Source organism: Apus apus, chromosome 2 (assembly GCF_020740795.1).
Source record: "Apus apus isolate bApuApu2 chromosome 2, bApuApu2.pri.cur, whole genome shotgun sequence".
In the NCBI taxonomy this organism is placed as follows: Eukaryota; Metazoa; Chordata; class Aves; order Apodiformes; family Apodidae; genus Apus; species Apus apus.
In genome coordinates this window covers 138,187,864-138,215,778 of record NC_067283.1, presented here as the reverse complement: position 1 = coordinate 138,215,778, position 27,915 = coordinate 138,187,864, and the positions used below count along the sequence as shown (strand labels likewise).

General features: G+C 37.7%; 1 protein-coding gene across 1 annotated transcript in view; it reads left to right on the top strand.

Annotated features, from left to right (window-relative positions):
• Positions 1-24,417, top strand: part of ANGPT1 (angiopoietin 1) — a 159,032-nt gene extending 134,615 nt beyond the window's left edge. Inside the window, exons 8-9 of the mRNA XM_051612373.1 lie at positions 11,009-11,139; positions 21,998-24,417. Coding sequence (XP_051468333.1) covers positions 11,009-11,139; positions 21,998-22,158 — 292 coding nt within the window. The 3' untranslated portion in view covers positions 22,159-24,417. The remainder of the gene's footprint in view (positions 1-11,008; positions 11,140-21,997) is intronic.
• Positions 24,418-27,915: the final 3,498 nt, after the last annotated feature.

Sequence of the window (27,915 nt, the reverse complement as noted above, 5' to 3'; positions counted from 1 at the left end):
TGCTGTTGGCTCCAGCCAAACCCAGGAAGTGTAGCTGAGTAAAGAGAAAAATATTTTTACATTTTAAGTTACATATTAAGTTAACTAAATTTCTTGAATCTTGGCTTTGCCTGTGTCCTGTTCAGATAAGTTCTAATTTTGTATTTTATTTTTTAAGAAGTTCATCCATCTTCAATACTATCAAAAGAGTTTGCATTATCATTTTAATATTTATTCATTGTTTACATATGTCTAAAACATTGATCATCTCCAGTTATTTCAAGTTTGAAATTAATACAGTCCCTATACTTCCTAAATTAACATTTATGTATTATACAGCCATGAATCAGGGCAAAGTGATAGTTGCTGTAGCAACAGAAAGTCTTAGCACTTATGTAGCTAATGGGAGAGAGAACTTTTCTTTTTTCTGTAACAAATTTTAACTTGTCACTAATAAAAAAGTAATAAATCTAATAGCTGAAGTGTTTCATTCCAGATTTTCATGAGGAAAAAAAAAAAAAAGGAAACTGGTGCCTGATTTCATTTTAATAAGTATTGTGTTGAAAAACAGTTTTCATAGAAAACGGTATTATCAGACTAATGTATATCTTCTCTGCTGGGTTTGGTGAGAGATTAGAGTAGAGGGAATTATTTGTGTTCAACACATCATTGTGATAGTAGACTTTAAGTATGTTTCTGTCCCTCTTAGCAGTAAAAGCCAGTGTTGCCTTATGTTTCCTCTCTATCACCACTATGTTTCTGACAGCAGCTGCAAACCGCGCAGCTCACGCTTGCATAGTGATGGCTTCTGTGGCTTCTATAGCATGTATTTCAAGTAGCAGAAGCGTATGTTTGCTTGTTCACTGTCCAGAATAAACATATTTTTAGACATTTTTTGTAAGCTGTGACAAAGCACCATTTGTCTGCCTACAGTGCTATGACAGGCCATTTGCCTATGGTAGGACAAATTTCTCTGTCACTAAGCCTGAATGTCTTTCAGCTTCTCAGAATTCCTGTTCTTTAGTCAATTATTTACAAAATTTAATATAGAAAAAAGAAAGATTGTTGCATTATTTGTATAAATTCACATTCAGTCTAACAGCAACTATTGGTAGGTTTCTGAGGTTAAAATTGGTTTTCTCCAGTAAGGCACCAAGTGTGACTTTCTCTTTCTTCATTTTGGTACCTTTATATGAGTCCTTCAAGGACAGGGAGAGATAGATGTGGTGAATTGTTCTTGCCAATTGGATAAAGGGGTTCACAACAGCTCTAAATTTTGTGAGAGTAGAGGTGACTACAGAAGTTTTTGTCATCTTGCACCCTATCTAGTTTCTTTAATTTCTCCAAAGTATTTTCCTTGGTTTGGAAGTGGCTTTTAATTTACTTCTATTGATTATTTACCACATCAGGTGTTAAGTTCTTGTTAGTTATTAAATCTTGATTTATGATTAAATATGGGGGTTTGCATAATTTTGTTTGTTTTCAAAAGAAGAGTATGGACTACACTCATAAAACCTAAATTAAACATTTTTCCCTAATAAGTATATTATCTTTAAGAAGAAGCTTTGTTTATGAACATAGATAAAGGGTACAAATAGGTGCCCAGCCAATCTAGCTGTAAATATGAAGGACAAAAGTACTGACTATGATGTCTTCTACTCAGTAGCCTGGAACAGTTCAAAATCACCCTGACCACCACAGATGGCTCATGCTCTGTCTCCAACAAGGAGATGGTCTCATTGTTGAATTACAAATAAGCACACACAAGGGATGTTTCCCTTTATCCCTTAATGGGATAATTAAATGATGAAAAAGTTGAATACTAGGGTTAGGCTTCAAAATAGTTACCACATTATATTTAGTTCCATGTTTGAGATTTTGGCAGATAAAGAGGTAGTTTTACTATTCAGGGACAAGTGCTACTACTGGGAGACTTCATGCAATTTCGTATTATGTTCAGGAAAAGGAGCATTGAAATATTTACCATGAGTCAAAAAAAATAATATTACTTCAGTAGACATTATGTCTTATTCATTGATAAATGAACAATTTGTGATCCCCAAATAGTTAACCAGACCATTTTTGGGAGAAAACCCCTGAATTTAAAATAAAACTTCTATTTGATTTTGAGAGTGGTTTGCGGTGATTTTTGTTTTGTTTTGTTTGTGGGGTTTTTTGTGTTGTTTTGTTTCGTTTTGTGGGGAGTGGTGTTTTTTACTTAGTATTATTACAACTATGTCTAGAATTAAAGGAGCAACCTAAAGATAATTTCTTATTTGGTCCTCATACGTGGTTGCAGACCAGTGGGCTTTGGCTCACAAAGTGACTTTATCACCTGGATATTGTTATAAATTGAATTTAGTTGACTAACATAGCATTAAACTATACCAAATTCATTGTCTGAAAGAGTGGGCTTCATTACACAAATTGGAGTTATCTAAAATTGAGATGCGGGTGTGAACCAAATGGAAAATGCAAATCAAATCCTTCCTCAACCTCAGACATAAGGGTTTTAAGAACAAAGATGTTTTTCACATGCCTAACATGGAGGACAGTCTGTGTGAGCTTGTACTTGTTCTCACTGATCTGTGCATTCCTGCTCACCAGGTGTGTGACCAGCAGCTTAGAAGAAAGGCTGAGGTGTAATTGCCCACCGCTCCTTTTAAACTTAGGAATAAATGGAAACTCAGTGAGCAGAGGGCCCCGAAGGAAAATCTGGATATAAAACTCTGATCACTATTAATCCATTTTATTCAATAACCCTTCCCACCAAAATTAACAACCCTTTCCTTGAGGAGAGATCAGAATTTGGGATTCCTTTCTGCCAGCCATGTGGAATGAGCAGGCATCAGAGAGAAACATTTTAGCCTGCAGAGACAAAAGGGAGGTAGGAATTTGGAGGCATTCCTCTACAGTATTTTCTTTTAAGCTACAATATGCCACTCCCATTCATCATGCTGAGTCTTTTAAATCCTACTTCAAGACTCCTGTTTCTGTTTCATAGTTAAGAATCTTGGGCCATTTACTCATGTTTATGAATTCCAGTCAAGGGCATCTGTGCTCAAATTTTTAGTACTGTGTCAGTGATGAAAGTCAATCTTTTCTGAACTCATTAAAATACCTAAGAAAGGGCACACTGAGACAGTTGAGATGGTACTCTGCATCTCCTAATGATGAATCACAGAATCATCATAGAATCATATAATACCAGACTAGAAGGAACCTCAAGGATCATCTAGTTCAAATTTTAATGCCAAAAGCAAGGCCTAGACAAGATGATCCAGTATCCTGTCCAGACGAATCTTGGAAGTGTCCAATGCTGGGGAACTCACCACTTCCCTTGGGATATTATTCCAATGGCTGATTGTTCTCACTGTGAAAAATTTTCCTGTTGTGTCCAATCAGAATCTCCCCTGGAGTAACTTGTAGCCACTACCATGCATATTTTCAATGTGACTGTAAAAAGGAAGACTCCATCTTCTCTGTAGCTACCCTTCAAAGACTGGAACACAGTAATAAGGTCTCCCCTAAACCTACTTTTCTCAAGGCTCTACAAAGCTGCTTCTCTTAGCCTGGCAGGCTTCCTAGTCATTTGATCATCTTTGTGGTCCTTCTCTGGACGCTCTCCAGCCTGTCCACATCTTTTCTGTACAGCCGGGACCAAAACTGAATTCAATACTCTGGGTCTGGCCTGAGAAGCATTGAGTAGAGTAGGCTGATAACTTCTTTAACTCTGCTGGTGATGCCCTTATTGATGCAACCCAGCATCTTGTTGGCTTACTTTGCCACAGCAGCACACTGTTCACTCATATTGAACTTGTTGTCCACCAGGACCCTTGGATTCCTTTCCACAGAGTTCCTCCCCATTTTGATAAATCCCAGATTGTGCTACACTCCCAGATTACATTTCCCCAGATACAAGACCTTAAGCTTGTCCTTGTTGAATTTCATAAGGTTCTTGTTAGCCCACTCTTCCAGCCTATCCAAGTCTTATTGCACAGTATCTCTCCCTTCCAAAGTGTCCACTTCCCCACTCAGTCTGGTATCATCAGCAAACTTAATTGAGGTGCACTTCATCCCAACATCCAGATCACTTATGCAGATATGTTTAAGGTTGGATGGGGCCCTGAGCAACCTGGTCTAGTGGGAGGTGTTCCTGCCCAAGCAGGGGTATTAGAACTAGATGATCAAACTATGCTATGATTCTATGAAACCTTTGCCACCTTAGACTTCCAGAGGGCAAACTTTGACCTGCTCAGAAGAATGATTGACAAAGTCCCCTGGGAGGCTGCCTTGAAGAATAAAGAAGTTCAGAAAGGCTGGACACACTTCAAGAAATAAGTTTTAAAGGCACAGGAGCAGGCTGGCCCTGTGTGCCAAAAACACAGTAAGCAGGGTAGGAGACTAGCCTGGCTAAATAGGGACCTTTGGCTGGACCTTAGAAACAAAAGGAGAGTCTATGACCTTTGGAAGAGGGGACAGGTCACTCATGAAGTCTATAAAGATAAAGTGAACCTATGCAGGGTGAAAATTAGGAGAGCCATAGCACAGCTAGAGCTCAAAATAGCTACAGCTGTTAGGGATAATAAAAAATGTTTCTGTAAGTTCATTAACAGCAAAAAGAGGATTAGGGAAAATCACCATCCTTTATTGGATGCAAAGGGAATCTTAGTAACAACGGATGAGGAAAATGTTGAGATGATCAACACTTACTTTGCCTCAGCATTTAGCAGCAGAACTAGCTGTTCCATGGATATATGGACACATGAGCCAGGAGACAGGGAGGGGATGCAGAATGAGGTCATTGTGATTAAAGAGGAGGTGGTCAGAGATCTACTACACTGCTTAGATGCACACAAGTCTATGGGACCTGCTGGGCTACATCCAAGGGTGCTGAAAGAGTTGGCAGATGTGATCGCCAGGCCACTTTCCATTATTTACCTGAAGTCCTGGCTAACTGGGGAGGTCCCAATGGACTGAAGGGCAGCAAATTTAACACCTATCTATAAGAAAGACAGAAAGGAGGATCTGGGAAGCTATAGACCTGTCAGTCTGACCTCGGTACCACGGAAGGTCGTGGAGCAGATCATGCTGAGTGTTATTAGATGACATATAGAGGATGACCAGGGGATCAGGCCCAGTCAGCATGGGTTTATGAAAGGCAGGTCCTGCCTGACGAACCTGATGTCCTTTTATAACCTGATGACCCGACTATTGGACAAGAGAAAGGCTCTGGATATTGTCTATCTGGACCTCCAAAAAGCATTTGACATGTTTCCCCATAGAACTCTCATTAAAAATCTGGCTGCTCATGGCCTGGATGAGCACACGAGCTGTTGGATCAAGCACTGGCTGGACAGTCAGGCCCAAAGGGTGGTGGTCAATGGAGTGAAATCCAGCTGGGGCCAGTCACAAGTGGTGTTCCTCAGGGCTCAGTGTTGGGACCATTTCTGTTTAACATCTTTATTGATGATCTTAATAAGGACACAGAGTGTATCATCAGTAAGTCTGCAGATGACACCAAGCTAGATGGGAGTGTTGATCTGCATGAGGATAGGAAGGGTCTACAGAGAGACTTGGATAGATTGGATCATTGGGTTAATGTCAATGGTCTGGGCTTCAACAAGGCCAAGTGCTGGGTCCTGCACTTGGGCCACAACAACCCCAGGCAACGCTCCAGGCTTGAGGAAGTGTGGCTGGAAAACTGTCTGGCAGAAAAGGGTCTGGGGGTTCTAATTGACAAGCAGCTGAATATGAGGCAGCAGTGTGCCCAGGTGGCCAAGAAAGCCAATGGCATCCTGGCTTGTCTTAGAAAGAGTGTGACCAGCAGAAGTAGAGAATTGATTGTCCCCCTGTACTCAGCCCTGGTGAGGCCACACCTGGAGTATTGCGTCCAGTTTTGGGCACCTCAATTCAAGAGAGATATCGAGGTGCTGGAGTGAGTACAGAGGAAGGCAACGAAGCTGGTGAAGGGCCTAGAGAATAAATCTTATGAAGAATGCTTGAAAGAGCTGGGAATGTTTAGTTTGAGGAAGAGGAGGCTGAGAGGAGACCTCATCAGTCTCTAGAACTACCTGAAAGGTAGAGAGGTTGAAATTGTAGAGAGGTTGGTGCTGGTCTCTTTTCACAGGTAATTAGCAACAGAATAAGAGGGAATGGCTTCAAGCTGCAGCAGGATAGGTTTAGACTGGACATTAGGAAAAAAAAATAACAGAAGGAGTGGTTAGTAGGCTGACCAGGGAGGTGGTTGAGTCACCATCCCTGGATGTGTTTAAGGGTTGTTTGGATGTGGTGTTGGTGGATATGGTTTAGGGGAGAACTTTGTAGAGTAGGAATGATGGTTGGACTCGGTGATCCCAAGGGTCTTTTCCAACCTGAATAGCTCTATGATTCTACGATTCATTGAAATATGATGTGAACACAGCATAGCTGTATGTATTTGAAAGAAGAATTCCAAGCATTCTAATTGTTTCAAAAGGAAAAATTTCTAGTGTAATTTTGAATTTACCTTTCAGGCTGCCCTGCAGTTGTTTAGGTAATATTTTTAGAACTATTCCTTCCACACAATATACCTTGCTTTGGTTTCAAGGGACTGCAGATAATCAAGTTTTGTCACGCAGTAGGAATGGTGAAAATCAAAACATAGTTAAGAGAGTTTTTCCTCACCCTCTATATGTATAGATCCCAACTTGTCATTACTGTAATATCCCATGGAAAAAATGCAGAGGGAATTTCTAACACTCATGTTAGATAAGAGACAACAGTTGCAATTTTTTTCTAAAATATGCTGTTAGTACATCAACAAAGCTGCTAATCTCTAAATGAATGCTATCAATTGCTGTTTTCCTCATAGTACTTTTAGAATTGCATAAAAATCTCATCAGAAGTCCTCAAATATTAATATATACATGCAGTATTTCTTACTTCAGCTTATTCATTATTTGCTTGCTAATGCTTATCTATTGTTATTTTAATTCAGTTGTATACAGATAAATAGACTTATTCTTCTTGCTTATTTAAGCATGAATTTTATTTCCTGTGTTATTTGTAAATCTAAGCAGTGTTTCCACTGCTTTCCTTGCTCTTCAGAATTTTCCTACTGTAAGAAAGTAGGAAGACTGGAGATGTAGTCCTATAACTGCTCCTTGACTTTTGACTGGAAAGAATTGCTCTTTATTTTTACCTTTGAGTCATTTGTCTCATAGAATCATAGAATGGTCTGGGTTGGAAGAGATCTTAAAGAACATCTAGATCCAACCCCCTGCATTGGCAGGGACACCTCCCACTAGGTCAGGTTGCTCAGAGCCCAATCCAGCCTGCCCTTGAACACTTCCAGGGATCAAACTTCCATAACTTCCTTCAGCAACCTGTTCCATTGTCTCACAACCCTCATGGTGAAATATTTCCTCCTAATGTCTAATTCAAATGTACCCTCTTCAAGTTTTAATCAATTATCCCTTGTCCTCTCGCTACAAGCTCTGGTAAAAAGTCCCTCCCCATCTTTCCTGTAGGCCCCCTTCAGATACTAGAAGGCTGCTATAAGGTCTACCTGGAGCCTTCTCTTCTCCAAGCTGAATGACCCCAACTCTCTCAACCTCAGGAGAGGTACTCCAGCCCTCTAATCATCTTTTTAGCCCTCCTCTGGATTCACTGCAGGCTCCATGTCCTTCTTGTGTTGGAGGCTCTAAACTGGACATGGTATTCCAGGTCAGACCTCATAAGAGTCAAGTAGATGGGGTGAGTCACCTCCCTTGACTTCTGTCTCCTTCAAAAAAATCCAAGAGGAACTCTACCGTGAATAACAACCATTTTTAAGGAAGGGTGATTATGTCCAGGTAGTTATTAAACATTTATTTTTAAGGGTCAATCCAACCAAACTGAATCTGGGAACACTAAAAAAATACTTAAGTCTAAGTGGTAAGATAGCCTGGGAGCTACCAGGCTCTTCAGTTGCCCTAGTGCTATGCAGATTTGCTGTCCCCAGTCAGGTTAATTCAGACCCATATGGCTTGAACTGCAACTCAGAAAGAGAACCGACTGCTTTAGGACTAGTTTTGGTTTTTCAATTGAGACTTAATTTTTGCCTAAAATAGAGCAAACTTTGCAGTATAGTTTTTTCCTAACTGTTGGACAATACCAATTCTGGGAGAAGGGCTCAAAGCAAGACAGTTATTGTTTCACCCTATGGATCATCAGCACACTGCTGCAGAATGGTAAGCCTACCAGTGCAGAGCTAAGCTAAGCTTTATCCTCTTAAAGTCACTAGAGACCTATCAAACAAATGGTGTTGAGGAAAGTCAAACATTACTGGCAAGATCTAAATCTGTGCTGAGTGGAATATTTATAAAATATCAGGGCAAGAGTATGAGCTTGTAAATAATCCTAATGCCCTACCTCTTTGGGGAAAACATTGCAGACCAAGTATTAACTCCTTTATTGTTTTCTTACATTATAGGTTTTGGATTTTTTGGGGTAAGTAGGCTTCATAGTGTTGATTGTTAATAAAATGATCTGACTAGCATTATCTTTCCAACTGAAGTGAACAGCATTTCCTTTTTATACTGAATTTATGAGACTTCTGTGAGCTTTGGTGTTGCTGACACAGTGAGGATGTATGGCCATTTAAAATCAGATTGTAGATATCATGTGAGAAAGTAATTTTTCCATCAATACAACCTCAGGGAAATTTATTTTGTTCTGCAAAAAATAAAAAACAGCTTTCAAAACAAGGCAGAAGTCCAAATGAATGAAGATGGGATCAGTTCCAGCTTTTCATTTGTATGGAACAAAGAAATGAACATGAGCAAAGTCAGATCTTTCAGTAATCTTGTCTGACACAATCATCCTTTGATAGAGTAACATGGCAATTATGGGCTAATTGCCACTTTGATTGGAAAAGACCATAATGCAGTGACCTTCCTGGATTCATGTTTCTAGGTTGTTCCTTGTTAACTTTCTAAAAATTTTCATAATCTTTTTTTGAGGCTTACACTTTGCCTTATCCATTGTCATGCTATCCAAAGGGATTTACGTTTAATCCGAGAATTTTTATATGTGTATGTGTGTGAATTTATCTATATATAAAACTTACTGTAAGGAATAAGTCCAAAGGTATTTAATAATCAGGCTCACAGCAGGTGATATGCAAGATTAAAATCAAATGAAGGCAGGCTTTTAACTACTTTGGAAGGATAGCCCTGTTAGTTATCTTCTTAAAAAAAATTTGGTTTAAGTTGCTCATACTCAACATCTATTGTCTTCATTTTTAAAGATGGAGAAAGGACACATAGTAAGAATTTTGCTGCAAATTAGGTGAAGTTTAAGTCAGTGTGCAAGTAACAATCTCAGCTTCACTAGAGTGACAAGTTCTGGTTCTGTGCCTTCACATCTTGAGAGGGCTCAGTAACCTCACTGCAATATCCAGAAGAGGCTTTTAGGTAACAAGTTTCCATCACAAGTTTAATCAGATTGGGTTTGTTTGCATTTAATATCCACCAGTGGATGCCTACAAGACAAAAAAAAAAATTAAAAAACAAACAAACAAACAAACAAAAAACTATGACTGCTTTGTAGTGAAGTAGCTATCTTATATCTAAAAAAATGAAATAATGACTCTTTGATAAAGGCATTTATTTGTTCATTCATCCAAAGTAATTAAATAAAAATATAACAACAATCTAAGAGGCACTGACAACAATAATTGACTCATAAATTTTCTCCTTGCTCATTGTGTTTGTGGGAGAAGTTTGGAAGGCATTTTCTAGGATAGCACTCACAGCTGTAAACCTCAGAGGGAAGGAGGCATCTCTACAAATGCAAGTCCTGCTTCTGCTCTTGTGGCTCCTTATGCATCTTACATTTGAGATTTGAAAGATATACTTGTCCCTCTTCAATAAACCTAGAAGAAACAGAAATTGTCCTTCTTACTTTCTCTTAAGTGGAGAAGTCTATCCCACTAGATACCAAATAATATTCTTGATTAGTCCTGTGGCTCATATATTTCTGCCTGTAGAGTTTCAGTGAGACAGGTGAGTGATGCTCCTTCTTCTCTCTCTTGCTCCAGTGGCTAGGGCTGGCTACTGGGATATAAGGATTATGGCTTCATATTTCTTCAGTAAACACTGATATTCTGTCTTCCCCTTCCTGCATATGGCAGATATATGTGTGTGAGTGTGATCAAACAGCAGTGTTTTATGAGAAAGAACAGGAGCATACTCATTCTCTCCTCTCCTGCATTTTCCTGTGCATGACCCTGCAGTTGTGAACTCAGGTCCAGGCATGTCCAGGCCTACAGTGCTTCCTTGCAGGTACAGAGGTGCTCGGTTCAGCATCCCTGTAGCCGGCACGCTTGACTTCGGAGATTACAGCACTGAGCACCACAAATGCTCTGTGACTGGCTGGAGCTGGGCTAAGGCTCATAGCTCATGGTTGTGGTTTCAACATGTTGACAAGACTCCTTAAGAAAAGGGATATTTAGCATTGCAAATCATGAAGACTTTTGTGGCTTGAAGTCTAAGTTATTCTCCATTCATCACTCAGAGACAGCTTTGGCAGAACTGGGCTGATGACTTGTGCTTTAACTGGTGGAATTAAAAATTCTGAAACTGCTGAAATCCTCTTTCAAGCTCAGGGATTAATAATGTGGTTGCAGTTAACTGGGAGTGCTATTTCTGTGCCACAGTAAAGAGACCAGCTACTCAAATATTCATTTTTTCCATCAATATATTCCAGAACTTGGGCCACCTCTCCTCATTCTCTTTTCTCTCCCTGACTCATTCCACTTTGTTGCATTTTCCAGTGCAGAGTCCTTGTGCTCAGCTCTGCTTTGAGGCAGGGACAATGTGCTTCTACAGATACATTGAAAAACCCTGAATGTCCCCATTTTACACCTGAAGCATCAAAGAGATTGAGCTAAAAACATAAGACATTTCTGAGAGAACTTCATACAAGGCAAACCTGATGTGGAAAGAGATCTGGATCTTTTTTTTTTATTTCTGGTGACACGGATTGTTTTCTCTTGCTATTTCAGGCTTTATTTAAAAGGTCACAGTGGAACAGCTGGAAAACAGAGTAGCCTGATCTTACATGGTGCTGAATTCAGTACAAAAGATGCTGACAATGACAACTGCATGTGTAAATGTGCTCTTATGTTGACTGGAGGTGAGTATAACAATTCTGAAAATATGTGGTACATTGATAGGAATCTACTCTGTTTGCCTAAAGCAGCCATGGATAATGTTTCATTTGTGGATGTGTAAGTACTGAGTGAAAATTCCTTTTATTATTACTCCTACTGTTTTCTGTATACGTATTGTGTTAGCGTCAATGCCTCAAGTCTCCTATGAGCAGTAAAGGGATTATTCAGAGATGCAGTCAGTTTACTTCTGCATTGAAGCTGTTGGAGAAATGTCAAGGGAAAAAGCATAAGTTAGCTATGAAGAAGGGGGAAAGAACTTTTTAAGAAGTGGGAGAATCAACCAAAAAAAGAAGAGACTAAATTCAGGGAAAGAGATAATGGGAGATAAATTTTAAAACAATCAGAATCTGGGCTTGCAACATATTAAGTATTTCACTCAGGGGTATGATTCTGTTATTGAAATAATTATAATGATTCAGCTGTCTGTCTTATATGAGCATAATACATCTATATACATGGATACACTTAATATAATAGCTATTTAATGCACCTCTGAAAGACTAGACCTGGAATCCCCTTTTCTAATTGTGGTATGTAGCTGTTCTGGAAGATTTAAAACAGTATTCTCAGTGAGCTGCAGAAGGCGAGAAAGAAGAGCCAAAGTGGGGGAAAACACAGAGAAGTTACATTGGGATAATTTTAAGCACCAAGTCAATCTGATTGTCCGCAAGTATAGTGTATATGACTGATATTTGTTGCCCCCTAATGATGAGAAATATCTGAGATTATATGCCCATTCAGACATCTAAATCTCTTCACAAGAATGAGAACTTTCTCTGGCAAATTATGCTTATTCCTAGTCCCTATGTAGGCAAGCTCATTTTTATGACACCACATCAAAGCAGAAAGCTTAAATATGAAATCTTTGGTTCGTTGACTAAATGACCAAGAAAGGCCCTTATCTTTACGTCTGATCTTCTCCATAGACTCTCTCAGAGATTTCTAGCTTTCCTGGAAAAAATCACATAGCATATAAATTATTCAGTATTTTGGATCAGACTGTTAAACTGATATTATTTGTGGTTATTGGCACTCTGAATCCATCTCAGGCCACATTCAGGCATATATGAACCTCTAAAACTCATCTGCTAATAGAAGATTCTTTCCCGTCACTGAGTATTTATATCAAATGCACAACCTAGCTCCTCACTCCCTTTTGGCAATTGGAAAGGACCCAGCTGAGAAGGTCTTTAAGAAGCTGTTTTTTCAAAATTTCCTAACTTCCTCTAGTGTTATCTTATTGAAAGTCAGCATGGGAAACTTTTTCCAGTGGAGAGGTGATCAGACCTTTCTATTTCTATAAAAAGGAAAGCTAGCCAGGTAGTTCTGGAGACAGATAATATATAAGCAGTCAATAGTTTATTTTAATGAAAACTGTTGACCTTTCCCTTTAGAGACCATGTTAATTAGAGTGTCTTATTCCAGGACAGACTAGAAAAAAGTGAGAAGCTCCTAAATGTCAGTTTTGTCTGTGCCGAAGTGCAGACTCACTTGTGTATCTGAGCTGCCTGCAAATACCTCTGCTCCCAGACAGCAAATTCTGGGAGCTAAGGGTTTTGTTTATTTTCCTGACCTGACTTCTGCAGTAGGTCAGTACCCCAATAAGGTCAGCCTCCTGTTGAACAACCTTTCCACAAGGTTCACATATATTTTGTTGCAGCAGTCCTGTAAATCAACAGGAAAACCACATATTGGAACATACTGGTAGCAAATAAAAGGAATAAGGAGGAAGGGGGAGAATTACCAAAGGAGAGTAAAAAGAGGTGCTGCTAGCCTTTGGAGGTAGAAGAGTCTAGTCCAAAAGACTAGTATTAGATAGACTAGAGATAGACTGTAGGTTACTAAGAAATTTGTAGTTCTTTGAGAAATGCTTTAATCTTGCTAGAGTTCTCCTCAAACACTCTGCTTTTCTTTGCTCCTTTAAAATAATTTCTCATTCCTTGAGAAATGTCAGAAATTGAATTAAATACCAAAATGTTTGTTTAGTGAGTAGTTTCAGTTTTGTGCCACAGACAGACAATATAAGAGTAGCAATGATAACAGGTTTTAAAAATCTTTTTTTTTGTTTTTTCCCCAAAAAGATATCAGACTCTCTGTTAGTTTTGGCAACATTATAGAGAACTCTTTAATGATTGATATGACATCTACTGGCAGGTTTCTAGCTATCTTGACAGTTTGGGTGAGCCTGTTATCTCTATGAGGTGAACTGAATATATTTATGTCAGAAATAAAGATTGAGATAAGCTGAAGCTCAAGTCTGTGATGTGGTTATAGTCAAAGCTGAAAACATAAGGAAAACACACTTTTCTCCATGTGATCTTACTAGTTGTCAGTTTTATTTGGTCTATATTAAAATTATCATTCTCCCTCCTCCTTTCTCTCCTCCCTTTTCCTCAGAGAAAGAAATTAAATACTGGGAGAATATTACAGTAGCATCAACAGAGGTTTTTTTGTGTATTTCTAGTTCTTTTAAAAGCCATGATATGTTGCTTGAGTCTATTAACTTTGATTTTAGGGAATGGCTTCATAAGTACAAGCATGAGCTGGACTCTTAGCTCGTGTGAACTTTACATGGTAGTTAAATGGTTCAGCTGCTTTCTTGTGCTTTGGAAAATTTAATCTAAACATGCTTATTTTACTTTAAGGGAAGGAAAAGCATATTTAATACAATTTTATTTTTTTTTAATTTAAACTCAACATTTGTCAGAATACTAAAAAAAAAATGTGTATCTTGAAAATACCTGTCAAGTACTGATACAATACCTCAGGCCAGTAAAAAGAATCAAAGGGTACCTCCTGATGCAATTTCAAGCATTTTTCTGAAGAGTATCTCAGTGAGCTACCTACATAGCTTTTTGTATGAAACCGTTTATAATGTAACAAACTTAACAGAATGAAGCCCTGAATAGATGTCCAAGGCACGCCAGATAGATTCCAGTAGAAGAACACTTAACATCTCTGGATCAGATTTGGAGGCAAAACACCAAGTTAGAGCATCCTGCCAGGATACCACCTGTCAGCTGAGCTCCAGGAATTCTTGCAATTGTTTTCAGGACTGGAAAGTGACTTATGGTAACTTGGCCCATAGCAAAAGAGTCTTTAAGGTAATTTACTTTGTCTTGCATTGGCTGCAGTCTGAGATGTTCACAAGGTCATTTACCTTGCTTCACATGCTAAGTTTGACAAAGTGACAGGGAGAATTTCTAGATCTCTTGCTAGTATGGAACCAGCATAGAACTACTGAAATAACCTTTTTATTTTACTGGAAGCAGAGGTCCATCCAGCCACAGTCTCAGCAGATGCCTCAGTACAGGCATAAGAACAATGCAAATAAATTATATCTCCCCTGAGTATTTTCCCAGTATTTTCTGCATCTCAGGGGCTTCCCAAGTCAGACACAGTTCCCATGTATGTAGTAATCCTCAATGGATTTCTCATCTATCAAGTAAGAGACTGCTCAATGACAATCCCGAACAGTGGTGCATTCATTGCTGTTTGTTTCACTGACTGTTGTTGTTGTTGTTGTTTTTTTCTCCAAGTAGTGAATTTAGTGAATCTCTGGCAAGAATGTTATGGAGAATTTTTGTCATGACTTGGAGGGAAGATCTTGGCAGAATATAGAAATCTGAGAAATCTGCCCACACATTATCTAAGTAGGAAAAACAAAACAAACCAAAACAACTCCAAAAACCCCCCCAACAACAACAAAAAACCAACAGCCTCCAAACCCCCACAGTTTGCCTTATATTTTGTTTGAAACATTACCACAAAAGTAGCAACTTCAGCACTTTGAAGTACCTGGCTTGAATCCCTGGATATACATCTTCTTACATAGGAAAGCATCACTTCTTAGTTTTATGAATATTCCTGCTTTCATAAATAAGTTAATTATAAAACACCATTCATAGAGTATCATTTATATTGACTAAAATTTTGATAGAAAAATATAATCACCAGGTAGTTAAGAAGTGATTGAAATATCGTTTCATTTATGGTAGAAGTATTTAATTAGATACATGACTACTCAGCACTTTTATCAACATCATTACTGTATTGCTGTGTTTATCAGAGTTAAGGATGAACACTGCTATTGAAGTATTTGAAGAACACCAAGAAGTAACTAACTTAAAAACTATTCTATGTTTAGAAGATCAGATCATTGTCACCAGTTTTCAGATTTCATGTTATTTTTACTTAATTAAAAAGGTTCTCATACAAAGGGCTGAATTGTCCAGTTGATATGAAAAGCTAATGCCTTTTTGTCTTATTTTCTGACAGCTAAATTCTGATTTAATCTTCAGAATGTCAAGTACAAATTGCTAAGTGGTAGTCTGATCAATCCAATGCTTGAACAACTAAAAGAAGATAGGTCCAGAAATTACTTCCAGAGGTCATTTAGTGTAAGCAGACCCTTCTCTGCCTACTTATTTCTTTCTTTTCATCTTCAAGATTTGTAGTGAGAGATTCATTCTAATAAATAATCTGTTACTGAATTTAGCTACACTTAATATAAGAAATCTATACTTGTTGACTAAGTTATTTCTATGATAATTTAAGTGTTCCACCTTGTTCTGTCTTCCATTACTGCAAAAAAAAAAAAAAAAAAAAAAAAAGGCAATTCCTCTGGGTTCATTTGAAAAGCTGTTTTTTTCAACAGGTTTTTTAGGAATTTGAAACTTTTGGCAATCTGTCCTTTGAATTCTGGACTAGACAACCCTAAATCTTTCATCTTATATTCAGTCTTCTGGACTCTATCCAGTCAGTCCACATGTAGCTTGAGATGTCATCCAAAACTGCAACCAGTCTTCTAGCTGAGAAATTATCAATGAAAAATCAGACTAAATATTGCCATCTAACTTCTTTAAAGTTCAGAATATAATAAACATTTAAATTTATAATAAAATATATTATGTCTTTTGAACAATGAAGACTTTTTCAATATTTTTGCATTATAAATTTTTCTTAATTGCTTCATTGTCAAAATTATTAATTTTTTTTAAAAAACCCAGAGGGCTAGAAATATTGGCTTTTCATAAGATCCATTTATCCCATTGTTTTGGTTTTGGACCCAACATGACAACAAAAGAACAGCCCCATGGCTGCTCACTCAACTCCCCCCCACACACTCACACACTCTGGGATGAGGAGGACAAAGCTCATGGGTTGAGACAAAGGACAAGGAGGGTTCTTCACCAATTAAGGTCCTGGGCAAAACAGACACAACCTGAGGAAAAAATAGTAATTTAATTTCATACTAATCAAACACATACAGGACACAGACAACACAAAGAACAGGGCTTGCATATGTTACCCCACCCCTCCCTTCTTCATGGGCCCAAATCACTTTGTTCCCAGTTTCTATCCCTCCTTCCCCCCAGTGGCACAGGGGGACAGGGGATGGGGTTTAGAGTCAGTTCACAGGCTGGTGGTTCCTGCTGCTCCTTTCTCCTCAGGAAGAAGGATTCCTTATGTCCTTCCCTGCTTCCCCCACAGGGTCCCTCCCATGGGAGAGAGTCTTCCACAAACCTCTCCTTCATGAGTCCTTCCCACCAGGTCCAGAGCTGCTCCAGCATGGGCTTCCCACAGAGTCACGGGCTCCTTTGGGAACAAACTCCCCTGGAGCCAGGGTCTTCCAAAGCTGTGCAATCAAGAGTCCATTGGCAACAAATCCACTGGCCACAAAATCCAAGTCCACTGGCTAAGTTCACCTCTCCTGGTGCCCTCAGGGAATGTTCCCCCATGAGTGCAGGGGGACAGCTGCCATCTCGCCTTGGGTTGCAGGGAAACTTCTGCTAGGGCACCTTCTTCCCCTTCTTCCTCACCAACCACCAGTACTGCTCTCCTTCCCCAGCACAGGTCTTCTCCTCCAGCACAGTTCTTCTCCCTCAAGTGCCTCTCTGCTCGCATGTTATATCTGTTCTTCCATATGCTAGTCCCTGAAGGCGCATCTATTGTCCCTCTCATGGCTCCTTGGCTGGGTTTGGAGCAGGAGGAGCTTCTCAGCTTCTTATCTTGGCGCCCTTCCCCCACAACCAAAAAACCCACCAGACCAAACCAGAACACCCATAAACCCATAAAAATGTACCATTCAAACTTAGCATTCAAACATACTTTGGATTTTATTGAATGGATTGTATTGGTCTTCCTGCATTTGGATGCATTCAGGACACTCAGAGGGGAGAGCAGAGGCGGATGTGTGAAGAAAGTATCTGCCATCAAATGTACAGTTAGACACCTATTATTTTAGTATATAAATTTCTTCTTAAACTGGAGTGATCATTAGCAAGTTCCAAAAGCACACTAGATTTACAGTGCACTCATGAATCAATGAGCACTAGGTTGCTAACAAAGAATTTTACATGCATACATGTTTAATTACAATTTATCCAACAAGCTCAAAAAGAAGAGCTGATAGCTTTGGCATACAAAAGATGTTTTACGTTGCTTTTGACAAAGAAGTTCCATAATATAAAATTTGCATTTGTGATTTGAGAAAACTGTTATAAAAGATGGCTGTGGCTTTATTTTCTTGCAGTATCATAACTCATTTGAGCAATGCTCCTTTATTAGTTTTTTTGCAAGAATTAGTGGAAATTATCTCAATAGACATTCATTTTCATCCAAAGATGTCGTTCAAGCGAGTCTGTGCTATCTGGTTATAGATGACTGCAGCAGACTGAAGCATTCAGAATGCATTAATGTAAAGAAAAGAGCTCACGTGAAATTTAACAACATCCCAGTGGTAATAACAACACTAATAAAACACCAAAGCACAAGAGTCCCCAAAGTGTAAGCATGCTTTAACTGCTGCACAAATGAAGCTGTCTAGAGTGGGGATTCATGTTTATTTGTATAGCTGAACTTTCAAACTCCTTATCAATGTATTATAAAAATTATTTTTTGTTTGGACAATACACTTTATGAGCTAAGGAATTTTACTGCAAACAAAGATGGTAGTACTGCTTGTATAACAGGTGGGCTAACCTCAGAAAACTGAACTTACCCTCAGTTCAAATAAACAATTAGTGACTTAATGATCACAACAACTTGAAGTAACTACCTGTTTTTCTGAATAAAACTCTTAACCTTCTTATGAAAGCCTTCTCTTTACCACTTCATTAGTCACTTTAAAATCCTGCTTCTATTATTATTTCTCATAATGCCCACCCTTCATGATTCTCATGCATTATTCAAATATCCCATGGATATAATTGCCAAAAGTTAAAATTTGATTGCATTACCTTGCAGTGAAAAATAAACAAGTTTCTTCATGGGGAGAATATCCTGTGAACCTCAGGGAATAGGCCAACCTCTAGTTACTGGGAGTCTTTCCTTGAGTCACACAGTCTCACGGCTCTGGAGCTGCTTTATTTGGTGTTTTCTTCAGTGGCAGCACTGCAGATATCTCTTTCAGAAACCCTTAGTTTAGGTTCTCCCAATTCGTCATAGCTACCAAGAAAGTCACTGCTTCCATTCCTCTTTGCTGCAATATACAAGTAATCTGAAAAAAAATTATTTCCTTTACATCCATTCAAAGATGTGGATATTTTGATGCTGAGACATACAGTAGGAAGTTCTGTGATAATGTGAGGCCCTGAGGGAAATGAAGAAGGTTTAGAGAACTGCAGGGAAGGATGGAGAGAAATAACCATATGGAGATGGAGGAAAAAAAAAAAACCACACTCGAAAAAAGAAACACAGAGAGAAAATAAATCCAACATTTTAGGAATTTACTAGGAAACATCTTTTTAAAAAATCATGCAGTCTCACTAGTATGAAGAGTATAGTAGGGAAAAAAATATGCTCATTAAAAAACATTTTGAATTAAGTATTTATAAGAAATCTATTATGAGAGATTTGAGCAGGTCTTCACAAAAGCTTTATAAAAATTTGTGTTTCTTCAACTCATTCCATTTTTAACACAGATTGTGTAGGACACCACTGAAAACCTTCTTCCCAAAAAGGCCATTTACACATCTATTGCTGCTCCTTCAAGATGCAATGGTAACCATGCCATGTCTTCATCCCAATACCATAAACAGAATCCAGCTGCATCTGAGTTCCAGCTTTGAAAAATGAGGATTACATTTAACTTTGTCTTAAGTTTCTACAAGATTATGCTCTTGTTACAGCAAAACATCAGCTGCATGGCTTTCTCTTTCTGTGGTAATTGCCCCCTTAGGCATAACATTGTAATCAAAAGGAGGTCAATTGTATCAAAATAGAAGTTTGCCAGAATTTATCTGGCATAAATTCTTCCCTCAAGATTTCCTTATGAAGTGTTACTTGTGAAAAAAAACCACTAAGTATTATCAAAAATCTCAGAAATTACAAGACTAAAAACCTGAATTGCATGGATCTGAATACAAAGGACAGAGTAAGCACTGGATCTGAAGGTTAATCATGCTGGATATGTATCAGTAGTAGTAAGGCATATTTTGAAATACTTTCATACAATGCATTCATTATAGGTAGATAAAAAGCTAACCATTGAATATGATGAAATTGAAGGATTCACTAGGACACAGCACATTGTGTAAAAGGAGCTTCTCACATTCTAATTCAATTTCTAGAAGTCAGAGTGAGAAACACATTGAAAACTTAAAATTCTGCCTTTCAGGCTACAGTGACAACTGCAGGATTCAGTAACCACTCACTAGCTGATTAGTTGCCACTATGGTAGTCCCTAAAAAATGTATGAAGGGGGTCCTGGGAAAATCATGATGTGCAGGCTGAAAAACTTCTAAAAATAAAATGGCATTTAACCAGGAAAAGCAAAAGCCACCACCCGATCTTTGTGATCTTATTTGCCTTCAGACATTAAGGCAAATGTCCAGTACAACTGTATTACATGTAAAGATCCTTTAGACCTGTATTAAAGATTTTAAAAGGCTATAGGTCTTACTATGAAAAAAAAACAACTAACCACATCACAAATCTTTCTGACAAATGCAGCTCCTAGCCACTGTGGTTAATATTTTTACTTTGGGAATACTACCTTTTTGCAGTCTAGGGGTTCAGTCTGTCTTCCCCAGTCTGAACTAAGCATCTTGCTGATATATCACCTAGATACCCTGTAAGATATTGAGGAGAAAATTCCATTCCCATCAAGATATACAAGAGCAAAACTCTCACCACTTCCAGTGGAGTCAGCATATCACAGAATCACCTAGTTTATCTTTGTCGGTTTGTGTTCTGTAATCTCAGTGTTGCCAAGTTTCTTGTTATTGGAAGTTTTCCTTAAAACTCCTAACTCCCATGGCAATGTAAGATTCACCTTAACAAGAAAAGACCTTGGGGGTGTAAACAAGAGACTTGACTGATTAATTTAATCTTAATGCAATAGTTTAAAGCACATCTGAAGATTTGTCTGTGTTTCACCACTGATTCAATTTTCTCCACTGGTTAAAGGCTTACACATATCTTCAGAGCAGAAGTCTAAAAGTGAGATGACTTTTTTTGCATACAGTTTTAACCAAGTCTACGCTTCTAGTAAGTTTTAATTTTCTGCATTCAGTCATACCAATGGTAGCAAAACCTCTGTCATTAGTAATATTCACAAGTACTTGTTAAATATTTCTCATTTATTTTTTAGTGCTATGTCAGCAGAGCACTCCCAAAGGCAGTTAGTGAGTTTCTAACCTTCATTTTCATCTGTCAATAGAATTTTTAATACCTTTTTATAGTCAGTGAGAGTCAGGTAACCAGTAATTTTCTGCTACCTGTAGGCATGTGCCTACAACCCCTTTAATAAAAATTAAAATTAAAAAAAAAAAGTAATAAATGGACTTTTGCCACTTTTCAAAGCATCAGGTGCCAACTTCCTCAGAGACTTTGCAGAGAAATGAACAAATGTCAGATGGATCCATGTGAGGACCCTCCTGACACTACTGACCCAAAAGCATTTGGCACATTTCAAGATCAAGATTAGGAGGCTCAAGTTCTAATATAGGTTTTCCCATTGAAAATAATAAGATTAGGGATTGAATGTCATCGTTCTGGCCCAAACTGTGCATGCAATGAATATACCTTGATTAAAGTTGACCATACTGTCATCTAAATGCATGCACACCCAGGTAATAATCTAAATCATCTATCCATGCACATGGGTATTGTGACTGCAGGTGTCCTACAGTGTTACAATTGTCCTCTTCATTTAGCTATTTAATTAATTTTCTGAGTCTTGTTTATAGTTTTATCATAAGTCTTAAAGAAAGAGTCTACCTACCTGTCTCCTTGTACACTATTCTGAATACTTGTTATCTATTACTATAATACTGTAATTACTATAACAGGGCAGCACCACCATACTCATAACCCATGTTTGCTAAGAACTTCTAACCTGAGACCAAAAGCAAATGCTCTGAACAATGAAATCATCACAATTAAAGCCACAGTAAAAGGACCAGTAAATACACTTAAATCATGCTTATCCTCAAAATAATTAAAAAGTGTGAAAAATGTGCAAAATACTTATGAATTATAGTATTTTTATGAGCTTTACAAGAGGCAGGTGAACTGTAATACTGCCTGAATGTGCAAAGCGGTTTACTTTTCTTTGTTCTTGCTTCACATACTGCATATAAAAACATAATGAGTTAGGGCTTAAACATTTTTCCAGTTCTGTAAATACAACAGTGTATTCTCCAGCACCACTGGATACAGAATGCACAAGGGAACAAAAAAGGAAAATTTGAAAATAACTCTTCCACCTCCACAGTAGAAGTATTTATGAGCCTGAGAATACCAGAGTTTGCTAATCAGCTAAACCTAGAAAACAACGTGTACTTGCAGTTTGATTGTTTGTCTTAATGTTTGCAGGGTGGTGGTTTGATGCCTGTGGCCCCTCCAATCTCAACGGGATGTTTTACACAGCTGGGCAAAACCATGGAAAGCTCAATGGCATCAAGTGGCATTACTTCAAAGGCCCCAGCTACTCCTTACGGGCCACCACCATGATGATTCGGCCCTTGGACTTTTAAAGCCATTCAGGGATGGATCCCAGAACAAACCAGGACAACACTGCCCTCAGCACCACCACTGTCACATTCTGAAGATAAAAGGTGAAGGGCTTTTTGGAAGCAACGCAGAGGGATGAGCCAAAGTTTCTTCACTCTCACTCCATAACCTACAAAAATTCTCCAAATGTCATCCCACATTTTGATGACTGGGGGAGGTTTGATTTAGAAGAAGGTGGCTGCAATAATTTTCCAGAGAGGAACACCTGGATCTTGTTATTCTGCCTGGATCTGGTGCTTGTCAGTGGATGTCCCTTTTTTATTATTTTGTTTTATTATTTTTTTTAATTTTCTTTTATGTTTTATTTTTTTTTTTAATAAGAGATGCAAAACCAGACTTGATTATTCAGCAGCAGCATCAGAACTTCAAGAACTGAAATTTATCAACCATAGTCTACTGAACTGAATGTTATTCAGCAGTGAAATGCCAACATTATATACATGGAAAAGGATTACGGAGACATCTTCATTAAAAATCATCTTAAAGCACTCCAGGTGACCACTCCAAATATTGCTTTTCTTAAATGAACTGAATTTGAATTGATGGTGGATTTATGTTAATCCAAGGGTCAAATAATTGTCTGAATATTATTTTTCATTAAATCCTTTAAGAACACATTTCTCATAAATAAACTGAGTCAAAAGTATGAAGAATTATAAGGGTAATAAGCATAAGTTCTTCAGGTGCTCTGTAGAGGTAAATCAGATAATTGGTGTAATCCCTAAGCTAGGATTTATAGTGTGATAGCAAAAGTAGTTGTGTTTCGAGGCTTGTCCCTTCTTTCACTAAAGCAGTCTGAATGTCATGTAGAAAAATTAATGGAAGGTTTAAAGAATGTGAAATATTATCCTAAAGAAAATACAGGATTTTACATGGAATATTTCCATCAAAAGGACACAGGAATGCAAACTGTTAGGGTATATAAAAACTACATAAATGCATAGCTTAAGGCAATGGATTCATTTTACAGTATCCTTGCACGTGTGCAATTTATCTTTAATTATTTTACTTTTTAATTACATTTTTGTGAATATCAGAAGCATGCCAGTTCTACACAGTACTTAGGCTACAACTATAAAAAATACTCATCAGAACTGTATAGTAAATAAAGTATTGTGAACTTGTAAATAGCATGTTTATATTTCCTGTAATGGTCATTTAATTTGTACAGGCAGCTGACACCCTACTCAAAGGGTGCAAAGCCTCAAAATGATATACATATTGAAAGAACTTTAGAAGGCTGCTTATAGGTTGCTAGCAAGTAATTTCGTTATATTAAAATATTGCAGAAATGTGGGGCTAGATGCACAATTTGATTTCCAGAAAAGATGAAGTTCCTATAATAAAAAGCAGCAAAAGTAGCTGGCTGGCCCATGAAGTTGCAGTAGGAACCCAAATCTTGCTATTTTAAAGCCTCTTGAGATTTAGTCATATTAATAAAGTCCATTTGGGAAAGTAACTTTCAGTCGTTCTACTTCTATACATAAAAGAAAAAAGTTTACCTTGATCCCACTGAAATCAAAGGTAAGATTGATCATTAAATTGGGACCAACATGATATGCAAAATCTGAATGTGGTCAGTTTTTTGCTTGTCTGTTTCTTGCTTTTTTTCATTCATTAAACTGTTTCTGAGAACAGGCACAACAAAGATCTGATTCTTTTTTTAAATTATGATAATATAATAAGTGCTTTTTTTCCTGGTGTTTGTTTTGTTTTGTTGGCTTTTGGTTTGGTTTTGGTTGTTGTTTTTTTTTTCGTTTAGCAGTTTATTTTTATGGAATAGAAAAAACAGAAAAAAATTGCTTGGATTTTCAAAACACTTCTTCTTAAAGGTCACAAGGCCCCACAGTGTTCTCTGTTTTTTTTACCATTTGATGTTTGTTTGGTTTTAAGTAGGAAGATCTTCGTTTTTGTGTATTTGTATATATTTATATATATATTTGAAATAGACTTGCCCAAGGGTTAAATTTCCATTTTCTGCTGAATAAGTTACAAAACTACTCCTTACTCAGCAATTTCTTCACAGAGCTGTTTTGTCTCAGTTTCCAGCAGGTTTTTAAAACAGTCTTCATTTATGTCCAAAATATGTGGTCTGTCTTCCTCCATATTCTCAATAGATATATTTGTTCACATCTCCAAGTTAGGGATGTTATTTTTGCAGATGCTATTGCAAAAGACAAAACACATTTAAAATCAAAAGCATGATATTTACTGTTTATTTATCTGAGTTTGAAAAAATGTGGATTTTGTTTCCTATCCTTTATAATAAAACATTTTTTAAAACTGCAGAGTCCATATTTGCTTTACTTTAAGTACCTTTCTGTGACAGCTTGACAACAATTAACAAGACACTATCTCTCTTTGCAAGAAATATTAATAAATTTAGACAAAGGCTGGGAAGGAAGTCTAATTAGAGTTTGTCCAAAAATTAATGTTTCTTATCTTTAAAATCCATATTTCAGTATTTTTTATTCTATTTTATTGATTAAAATACTAGGATTATATTTCTCATTTTAAGTTCAAATCATGCAACTCTCTGTCAATCTGTAAATAAAATGTTTTTTGAAGTCCACAGGCAAAGACACAAATTGGAGTGTGATGCTTATTTGTCTTGCATTACACTGTGTTCTTCTATCATCTGTTCGATCACGTTGCATAGCAGTGATAAATCTCCATTGATCTCTTAGCCAGAAATGCCTCTTGCTCCATCTGTACGCCTTCTAACACTACAGGAATCAGTTTTAGCATCTCTTTGTATTCAATTTATCTTCATTTTCTCAGAATTTTTTGTTTAATTGGACTTGTTCATTGTGCTCATTCAGACCAACCTAGCTTTTAAAATCAACACTAAAGCCATGAAGAGCTACGTACATAAAAGCACATTTTGCTCCTTAAGATGAACATGTACATCCTGCATGAATTGAAGAGCTGCAATGAGAAAAAGCCGTCTTTCTGGATTTTTTTTGGTGTTAAAATGTCCCTTTCTTTAAAAAATATTTTTAAAATAGTCAGTGATAATAGTAACCTTGCTGTTTAGCCTTCACAGATACATTTCTTCCAGTTTTATAAAAGAAGGATACACAAAATTTCCACAAATCAATATATGTGTTTTCCCTAGCATATGGGTCCTTAATTTTTAGTACCTTCTGAGGCTGGAGATGTAATTGAAATGCACGCTTTCTAATTCCACCTAGCATCCAATATTTCCTATCAAGTAGACAAGTCATCTACATTTATAATCATCTGTACAACAGGTTCCCGAGAGAAAGTTTGCTAAAACCCCCCTCCAGCTATAATAACAGCTTTTTTCTTTGCAGACCTGCAGCTCAGACCACAGCTCTGACCATGCCTCAACCTTGTTTGGGATTGGCATATCACTCACTTCTCCTTTGGGAAGAACAAAACTGAAACAGCAATCACAAGAAGAGCTTAACTCTTTAGGTAGGATCAAGCTTAATTTACAAGCAGACTGTGCTGCAGCTGTGCCAGGAGGCATTCCTACCTGTCAGCTTTTACGCCAGCTGGACATCTGGAGAAGAGAGGCAGTAACTGAGTACATCTGATGCTGCCAGTGTTGCCTGACTAACCTGTGGTGCCACACACACACGGGAAGAACAAAAACACACATACATATCCGGATGACTGAAAAAAGCTTGACATAGCCAATCAAGATGACCTTTTTGAAATTTTATCAAGAGGAACTGTAATCTCAGTTAAAAAAAAAATAAAAAAATAAAAATAAATAAATAAATAAAAAGAAAATCCAGAAAGCACGACAAATTAAATACATGAAAAGTGCAGATGCCAGCAGGAAGGTAGGATTAAGGAATAGTATGTGGAAGGCAGGGGAGCAAGAGCAGGAAAGACAGAAGACAGGGATAGGGGACTGTAATGAAGAGAGGGAAAAGACAGACAGATAGGGAAGAGTTGAAGGGAAGGGATTACTTTTGAGAAACAGCAGGTCTGTATTTCCTTTGTCACATCTGTCACACTGTGTAGGAGCTCCCTTCACCTCCAGCAGTGTCCAAACCACCCACTCCCTGACTCCTGCTCATATGAGCAGGAATCTATGGGTCTTGTTAGCTTTTGTATACTTTGTGGCATGTTTTTTTTTAGTGTACTTTTTACATTTTTTGTACAGGGAGAAATTTAATATGGATTTAATATGGATCTTTGAGAAGACATGCTGCTTATGGTTACATTAAGATAGCTCTGTAATAAGTCCTTTAAAAATTGAAAAGTTCCTTTAGAAAGTGCTGTATTCTATTGTGTGATTTTTTTTTTTATCACTGATAATGAAATAGAACCGATGTCCACCCAAAATATTGTGAAATTAGAACCTTTATTCTTCCTCTCGCTAAAACTTCTGTTGGAAACAGACTTTATTCTCCTTATAAATGGTCTGTGCATTTTTCTGATCCAGTGAGTTAAAATGAAGAATATTAAAGAATGGATATATTCTGCAAATATTACATCCCTTGCCCCCCAAAATGCTGATACATTAAAGTACATGAAGGCCTAGACACCAGTCCTGTGTTTTGGTAAAAAGAATCTTGAACCCTAAAGAGTTAACGTCTATTTTTTTTTCCTCCTTATGCTTCTCACCTTTCTCTCACTTTAACAGTGCCCCTGGTGTCTCTTTTTAAACTGCTGGCAGTGCTTCCCTTCTGCTGCCTGGAAGCAGTCAGAGGAGGGCAAGCAGCAAGTCTAACAGAAGACTGAAGACCTGCATCTGGTTGTGTTCACAATACAATCACCTATGGGGAGAGCAGAGTCCTCCACAAACCATGGGGAAGGAGTCTTTCATGACAGTCATTTGCTCTGCAAGGACCCAGGGGTAAAAATAGACACATATGCACACAGAGGACATTCTTTCTACTTAAATAGAAGATGGATGCTTTGCCAGGTCAACCCTAGGAATCCAGAAGAGTAATTGATAGGCATCTGCTTCAGCCCAGTAGAAAGAGGATGGGGGAAAACTCTGAAAGAAGGAAGAGGAAAATTGGAGAATCTTGATACACTGGGATGGGTAAGAAAGATTTGAGCAAGAGTGAGAAAAAGGCCAGATAATACATCTAAGAAGGAATGCAAAGGAATAAGATTGGGAAGCTGAAGGCAAGGCCAGCAAAAAAAGGAAGTCAGTCTGACAAAAAGAGTCTGGAGAACTGACAAAGATGGAAGTACAGGTAGAGGAGGAAAATGAAGAATTAGGCAGAGGAATCTATGAATATATTTATTAGAAGAGAATTAGTATCCAAAATTTTCCAAAGCCTAAAAAGAACAGTGTCATCATTTTACTTTCTGCTTTTATTTAACATTTACAATGTAATTGAGATAGGTTGACATCTGGTAAAATCTAAAGCATTACTTAAGCAGAAGTCTCCTCTTAGAAGAATTTTGGTAACATGCTTTCTGAGAAACAGTTCATGCTTTTAGCATGAGACAAGAATCCACCAGCAGATAAATCAGCTTTGGACAATATTTATTCTTCCTCTAAAAGATACAGATCTCCATCCTTTTGCAGCCCTCTCATGCTTATATTTAGCATCATTGTCTGCTCGAAAGGAAACGACAAATCTCAGATCTGATCTCATTCAGCTGCATTGTCAAACCACTGGTTTGTTTTCTTTTGAGTAATGGAGCAGAACTCCTGGATATATTTTTATTCTTCTTTTGAAGAAACCTTTATCTCTTTTTTCAATTTAATAGCTTCTGCTTTA